General features: G+C 36.6%; 1 protein-coding gene across 1 annotated transcript in view; it reads right to left on the bottom strand.

The window, feature by feature from the left end:
* Positions 1–1,736: 1,736 nt before the first annotated feature.
* Positions 1,737–8,582, bottom strand: part of ORC5 (origin recognition complex subunit 5) — a 94,900-nt gene continuing 88,054 nt past the window's right edge. Inside the window, exon 14 of the mRNA XM_012456404.2 lies at positions 1,737–2,532. Within this exon, the coding sequence (XP_012311827.2) occupies positions 2,487–2,532 (46 nt within the window). The 3' untranslated portion in view covers positions 1,737–2,486. The remainder of the gene's footprint in view (positions 2,533–8,582) is intronic.

Raw genomic sequence — 8,582 nt, 5'->3', positions numbered from 1 at the left:
TGGCCTTTACCCTTCCCCACCCCACACCCAGTTGTGACAACCAAAAATGTCTCCAGAAGTTACTAAATGTTTGCTGGGGGGCAAAACTGTCCCTAGTTGAGAACTGCTGCCTTAGATATATTAATGTATTTAATCCTGTAAACAACTCTGGGGTAAATCTTCGCCTCCATTGTACAAGTGAGAACAGTTGCATAGATAGGTTAAATAACTTGCCTAAGGCCAGACAGCCAGTAGCAATACAGCTGGTATTTGATCCAAGAATTCCAGAGCCTGGAGCCTCAACTGCTATCTTGGTATCAAGACTTTGACCCCTTTGTGACTAATGAGATGAGGCTTGGTAGATCAAAATCTCTTCCAGAGTTGTTGAAAGGAATTGCTGCATCAATGAAAGCTTGCAATAGGCTTCAAAATGACTTGAAATAGAGAAGAGGGAGTAAGGTCTCCATCGATGTATACCTAACTCATGGTAATTGAAAGAAGACATTTGTAAAATGGAGGACCATCTATGTATAAATAAGTCTAAAAACCTACAGCTGAGTAACTTTTGTCTGCTACCACCTAAATCACTTTCAGACCTAGGTAGAGTAGATGCTGAGTGTAATTTAAGTGCCTCCTCCCAACAGAAATTTCTGGTCTGCTGGCCAGCATAATTTCCATTATTGGATTCCCTCCTGTAATTGGAGATTCAGATCTTCCAATTAGAGAATTCCACTTGCAGATGACCCTTGTTAAAATGCGAACATCCATATTAAGCTCTGTTAGTCTTCATTTAAATAAATTAATCAAATTAGCTAGTCAGTCATTTAGCAAACTGTTAGAAAGTAAATTACAAAACAGGGAAGCTCTGATGACCCAGTCAGGGGCAGGGAAAATCTGGTTACAGGTGTTATGCAGGGAAGCCACATTTGGGGCTGGTAATAAGGTGGGGCAGTACAGGAGAGGAAATGCACTGGGCAGGAGACAGGTGACCAGCAGTGAGGATGCATGGACAGTCACCTATAGGAAACTTCACCTCCTTTCCATCCTTCTCCTCAGTTTCCTATTTGATAATTTCTCCTGTCCTCTGATATCCCAGAGTCCTTTCCTCAAAATACAGACTGGTTCTGCCTATCTGTGACAGGCTGCACAGCAGACATGCATCCGCAAAACAAAATATAAGGGGCTGAAAGCTATTCTAGGTGGCTTTGCTCTTCCTCCAATCAGCTACCCAAATTGTTTTCTACACCTTGATGACATACAGATTTCTACATGCAGGAAACTAAGCCACAATCCACACTACACATGGCTTTTCCCTGGTCCTGGCATCGTTGAACATCTTGTGAAACACAAACTTCATTTTCTCTGGGAAAAGAGACTTAGAGTGAGGATGCTCTCTATCTCTTGCTGTGGATGTCAACCTTCGGGCAAAAGAGCCTGTCTTATTTACATAGGGAGGCAAAAGGAATTCCATCCCTTTTCTCCCTAACTCATTACCTCTAAATAGTAGATAACCACTTGCTTTCTTTGAACCAGATAGTTACATTAAAAGTACCTTTTGTGAGAGTTTTTCTTCAAAAACAGGAACGAAGAAATAAAATGCCACTGAAATTTAAACTAGGCTCTATAATTAAGCACTTTAATTCTGCTCAAAATATTTTTCAAGCCTTCAAATGCTGCAAGAAAACTTCTTCACAAATACGGACAAAAAAATATGGACAAGAAAATCAGAACCAAAGTTCACAAGTGATATAACAGGAAAAAAATTTATTGTGAAACTCTTAAAGGCCAACAATTTTAAAAATGAGAAAGAAAAGAAAACCATGATACTACTACTACTAATAATAAAATAACTGGTTTGGGTAGCTAATTTTAAGAAAGTGACAAGATAAACCTTGTACAAGCATACCATAGTTATCAAGTAGGCTGAAAGATGGAAAGTTGATCTGTTTCTGATCAAACTACCTTTGCCTTTTGAGAAAAGCAAGTGAAAAGATAAACACATACAAGCTTGGATTTTCAAAAGAACTTATATTTATTGTATTTTGCAACTATGATCTTTTAAAACAGTGGCCTTAGGAAAATCTGCTTTGGCAAGCGACTGTAGAGGCTCCTGTGGAGAGGAAGTGAAAAGAATAAACAAGGGCTGCTGGCACGTTCAAAGCGCAGGGGATAGTTCACAGAGCAAAATGTAGTCCTAAGTAAATGGGTTTCAGGCAATTTCAGTGTTAAGATAACATCATTAAGAGTAGAACAGATTGTGCTCAAACCCTGCTGTTTATAATTAACACGTTGCTTCCAAATACTCCAGGGTCCCTGGTAAATAGTCTTCTGCTCACATCCACCCAGACCAATCAGAATATTTTCATCAGATTCCATGCTGGGCCAGCACCTGTTTGGACAAATCCAATAGAGCCAAAGAACTCCTCTCCTTGGCCAGCTAAGTCATTGGATGAACACAGCTTGGCTTAGTCATTGTCACAGTGTCCATATGGCTTTGAAGCTTGTTTTCACAAGAAATCGTACAAGTATTTTATTATGTCAAAGTTCACCGTCCTATAAACAAAGACAGATAATATGTTAGCATTCTCACCACTAGATTGCTCAGCTTTTTATGATTCTGGAAAGCACATGCAAAATAATTCATGACTAATGCTAAAAATCCTATGGTGCTATCAAATGCACCCCGATAGGACTGACATTAATTTTTTTAAATGTTATTAGGAACAGAATTAAAAAATTTTTTTTTTTTACCATGTACAAAGTTTGCTTTTCTAATAAAAAAGTAAACGAAACTACAGCTATTCAACATTCTGTACTTCAATTGACTATAGAAAGTTTTAGACTTCATTTGAAAGTTCTTTGCTTTTTGTCTAATAACTAGAATAAAGTAATTAGAGATTCAAAAGTATTTAAATCTTCTTTGCTTCTGAACATTGTTTATCTTCCGAAACACCTGTTTTATCATTACATAATGCATAGCTCATCTGTCCTCATTTGTAGTTTTCATTCTTTTCAGTCTTTTAACGCTGGCTGACCTGTATGTGTATTGTAACTAAATCTGTATGATCCAAGAATACGATACAACAAACAGACGATGTGAATGTATATTTTTGTACTCTGATGGCAGGCAGAATAAAATAGCAGAGACAGAGACATATAATTATTTTCCTTTCACTAAACTCATTCTTCACTATAAATATTCAGACTTGGAAGTTTATTATTTGAATAAACGGTCAAAATAATTGGATATAATGATCTAGCAATAAGTATAAAATTAAAGCCTTAAGTATTCAACTCTGCAAAAATAATCATCCATGTGAGAACAGCCTTTTAAAGATTCACTAATTGCATGCTCTTATTTATTAAACCATCATCAATTAATGTTTTTGTCTATCATTTTGCAATATACTTTCTAAAAAAGTTTCTAAGCAAATGACTGACATATCAAATATTTTTAAAAATGTGGAATAGGGAACTGTAGATAATGCTTATGAAAACACATTTAAAAATAGCTGAAAAGAGATGCTATGGCTATTATGCTACCTAATGTTGGACTGAAGAATACCTTGTTTCATTATAATAGTGCCTCTCTGAAGAATACCAAGCCTTTCCAAATGGTATAAAAATACTGCCAAAACAATCCTGATAAAAACAATTAAAAATAGTTAAAAAAAAAACTTTATGCCTAAAGACACAAAAAGTATGTTTATTAAATCATAAAGCTATTTTATATGTTTTTCTTTCATTCAACTCTAGAAACACTCAAATTTATGAGCATCAAAGTACTTCTGACACTTTTTTTTTTTTTAGACAGAGTCTCGCTCTGTCACCCAGGCTGCAGTGCAATGGTGCAATCTCAGGTTACTGCAACCTCTGCCTCCCGGGTTCAAGTGATTCTCCTGCCCGTGCCTCCCAAGTAGCTGGAACTACAGGTGTGTGCCATCTTCCTGGCTAATTTTTGTATTTTTAATAAGAGACATATTTCACCATGTTGGCCAGGCTGGTCTCAAACTCCTAACCTAAGGTGATCTGCCCACCTTGGCCTCCCAAAGTCCTGGGATTACAGGTGTGAGCCACTGCGCCTGGCCAACACATGATTTAACAAAAAATCATGATACTGATTGAAAAGATATTATTTAGAGGACCATACAAAGGAAACAGATATAGTAGTTTACTTTTAACAACTGACACAAAGGCAAGTGTATTTGTACATCTCTCCAGGCACATTTCTCCACAATGACTTTGGGTTTTAAGTTATAAACCTAAACTGATATGGTAAAATGGACTTAATGTTGTGTTACTATTTTTTTTTTCTGGCCTTGGTGAAAAAAAGATTTTTGAAGCAGGTAAGATTAAAACAACTTAAATTCCAATACTAGGAAAATCCATAAATTACAATATATTTGATGAAATATTATACATCCATACAAAATGATCAATATAAAGATACACCAGCAATATTAAGGGAGAAAAGGAGAAGAAAGAATTACAAATAAGGTGTGACAGCTGCAGGGAAATGCTTGTCTAATGGACTAATACTAGAAGAGAGCACAAACAAATGAAAATACTGCAATGTTTGTGGGACTTCTCCATTTTTTGAGAAATTTATTTGTGTTACTATAGCATAGTTTGCACAATACACAAACTGTAACAGAATACACTTAATAGAATGAATGGAGTGATTTAAAAACACTAAGCAACTTAAATGTTCATAAAACTTTCACTATATTCCATTTCTGTGCTTTGTCAGTGGTGAGTATTCACGCAAACTGAATCATACATTAAAAGTTTTAGATTTAAAAAGTTAATCAGGAATTGAATATAAGATCATTCCTTTAAGAAACATTTACTTCCCAAGATGCATTATGATCTCTACCATTCCTCCACCCCAATGTAAATAGGCAACTTGCCAACTGATCTCACATATATTCTTTTAAGACATGACAGAATTTGTTAGAATAACCACAGGGGCAACATAAAAAATTATGCCACACATCCCAAAGATAACTTTGTGCTTTAAAGTACTTGAAGACAAACAATCCTCTTTAAAGAAAGGTATTACTTACAAAGAGAATTGTGTAATTTGCATGTACGTTCTCTGGCTTCCCATGGCCACAGATGCGTATTACAGTCATGCAAGTAAAATTTTAAACTTTGGGGTAACTTTCAATATACTATTGGAGATTCTCCCACAGAAGATAAATGAATTATTTTCTAAAGTAACCAGCTGGAAAGAAATACAGTAAACACAAATAGTGTTGGTGGCAATTTTCCTAGGGGTAATTCTTAAATCAGAATTTAGAATACTTTAATGCAAGCTAATTATATGGTATATATTTAAGGATTTAATTTTGCCTTTATCCTTTTTTTCATTTTGTTGATTCTTTTTCTCTACATTAAAATACTTTTTTTTCTTTTAGGATGCTATTTTGTTTCCTTTTACTTTTGTGGGCAGTTTGAGTTTGGGTTTTTTTGTTTGTTTGTTTTTTTCTGACCACTTGCAACCTTAACAACTTTAAGTTGTAACCTCAATTTATCTTATAGTCTTCCCAATGACTGTGGAAGAAAACAACTGAAAATGTGTTACTACCATTCACATTAAGAACAATCCAAGAACAATATTTAATAAGCTTCTCAGTCATCTGTTATCTGCCTTTTCCCATACTCTACCTCCATATTCTATGTTCCTGTTCTAGAATCAGCTTCCTGCAGCTTCTCTGTCCAAACCTTTCTGCTGTAGTCTCTATATCCTCTATCTTTTCAAGGAATGGTTGTTTTCCCCTTCTGGGCTTAACTGAAACTGGGCTCCCCACAAAGGACACAGTCTTTTCGTCAGCTCCTTCCAGTGAATGTTTACCCCAGACAGTTCAGTCAGGTGGGGATGGAGTCCTGTGCAAAAAGCTCTGCTACTCTGAGATTAAGACCATTCTGCTCACCATCCCCTATCCTCTTTGTCACCATCCCTTAGTCACTGAATAATTTAGCATACAGTTTAGTCTTCCTTTCCATCCCAAGACCTGTGTCAGCCTAGTGACTTCACTGTATATTTCTCTTTCTTACATCCAATAACCTTTTCCACTCTCATAATCACACTCAGAAATTCTCTACTTCTATATAAATAATTCAGACATTCTACTTTATGATCCCCAGTTTCTTCCTTTTTTGCTATATGGAACATGTTGGGACAGTCAGTTCACAAATACCTTCATTTTTTCCTGATCTACAAATGCTTACTGAATATTTATGTACTAGGCACTGAACTATTAGCCCCCAACTTGCTTTACTTCCTTCCTGCCCTTCCTAGCTTAGACTCCATGATTCATCAGGTTAACTAGTTACTTGCTAGCATCCACTGAGCTCACCTAGCAAAATCCCAGTACGATGTGATTTCACTTATAATTATTTGCTGTCCCAGTCTCTAGTACAGAAACTGGTGTTGGAGAAGACCACAAATCTCACAGATTGGTGCCACTGTAAATTCAAGGTCAAGAACCTCAACACTCTCAACAAACTGCTTTCCTTTCAACAGTTTCTTCCATTCCCCATGGCAGCTATTTCATATGTTCGATTTCTCTAAACTCGTACTACTTCTGCCCTTGGTCTCAATTTTGTCTCTTCCTTCACAGAGAAAACAGAAGTTATCAGATCAGAACTCCCCCAACTTATTGCTACCAAACCTCCAAATTCAGCTCCATCTGAATCCATCTTTTTCTCTTATTATAATGCAAGAGGATTCTGCTCTCTCATTCAGGGCTCTTGCAACTCAAATTCTAAATCCCATTCTTATATAACATTTCAGTAATTGGATGCTTTAAATTAACCTTTCTCCCTTTAATGAACTCTTCTTATCTGTTCTTTCCTATCAGCATTTAAATATGCTCCAATCTTTAAAAATAAATAATAACCCTCTCTCAACCCTACAACTCCTCTAACAGTTATAATCCTCTCTCCCTTGGCCAGGCACAGTGGCTGACGCCTGTAATCCTAGTACTTTGGGAGGCTGAAGCGGGTGGAACACCTGAGGTCAGGGATTCGAGACAAGTCTGGCCAACATGGCAAAATCCCATCTCTACTAAAATTACAAAAATTAACCAGGCATAGTGGTACATGCCTGCAATCCCAGCTTCTTGGGAGGCTGAGGCAGGAGAATTACTTGAACCTAGGAGGCGGAGGTTTCAGTGAGGCGAGATTGTGCCACTGCACTCCAGCCTTGGCGACAATGAGACTGTGTCTCCAAAAAAAAAACCACCTCTCTTTACAGCGTGCATGCATGCACACACACATACACACACACACCCCTAGAATACAGGCCAATAAGAATAGGGGATAGCTATGTTATACTTGTTGCTATATTTCCCCAAAGCTTACCACAGTATTTTGTTTATAATGGGCAACACAATAAATGTTAAATAAATGAATAAAAAACATTACGTCTCTTCGCTACATCTACTTTCTCATAAACACTATTTAACCTCACTATAATCTGACCTCTACTTCATTGTATCACTGAAAGTGTTCTGGATAAAACTACAAATGACTGCTTTATTATTAAATCAGAGAACTCTGCCTGATTTCTTGGCAGCAATTGATTGCTGACTCCCTTCCCTTACAGTTTCTTAGTTTTCTTTTATATACAACTTTATATGAACTGTTATATCCACTTAAGTTCACATCATGAGTTATTTTCCCATATTATCCTTCAAAAGTATGATTTTCAATAACTGTATAATATATACTATTGATTGATTGCTATTTTAGACACTTAGGTTGTATCCTGTGATCCTTATTATCTCATCATTTGTTCTCTGCCACAGGTGTCTGGAATGAGGCCAACCTTTTCTTTGGTAACTATCCTTGGGACTTCCTCTCCCATCAAACCTCGATTTGGAATGAGACTCTCCTGAGCTCCCTTTTTGCTGTCCCCAAAAACAAATTCATATAGTTCCCCTTCATGTGAAGTTTTACTGCTAATCACTATAGGAAAACATGCAATATTTACTTATTTAGCACATACTAAGTTTAAAGCACTGTGCTAGGTTTGAGGATAAGACAGTGATAGACACAAACATAGTGTGCTTTGAGCTTCATGAACTTATATTCTAGAAAGAAAGATGAACTCTAATTATTCAATTAATTATTTAAGTAAAACATGGTAAATATAATGAACAAAAGGGAACTTCCAAATTGTGTGTGTGTGTGGTGTGGGGTGGGTGATGATGGTGGTTGTGGTTTTGTAAGAAGGCATCTTTAAGGAGCAGACACTTAAACCAAAATCTAAAGGTTATATAGTAGTTAGCTAGGTGAAGGAGAAGAGAAGCTGGAAAATGCTGTGTATGTAAGGATGGGAAGCAGAACGGTGAATATAAAAAACTGAAAAAAGCCACAGTGGTTAAAGTACAGATAACTGAGGAAAGAGGAGACTGCTGGAGAAGAGATGATGGTGGTTTGATCTAGAGTGGTAAAACTATCATGATAACAAGTGAATGAAATTGAGATAAATAAGAGGGGCTCTGTAAGCTCAATAGGATTAATGGTTGAATACTGGGAGTGGGGAAGAGAGAGATGTCAAGAAGGACTCTCAAATTTCAGGCCTGGGCAACACA

The sequence above is a fragment of the Aotus nancymaae genome, unplaced genomic scaffold (genome assembly GCF_030222135.1).
Source record: "Aotus nancymaae isolate 86718 unplaced genomic scaffold, 86718_ANA_hifiasm-v0.15.2.pri h1tg000002l, whole genome shotgun sequence".
NCBI lineage: Eukaryota > Metazoa > Chordata > Mammalia > Primates > Aotidae > Aotus > Aotus nancymaae.
The sequence above is the reverse complement of the archived record's forward strand: the minus strand, read 5'-3'. Positions and strand labels throughout refer to the sequence as shown.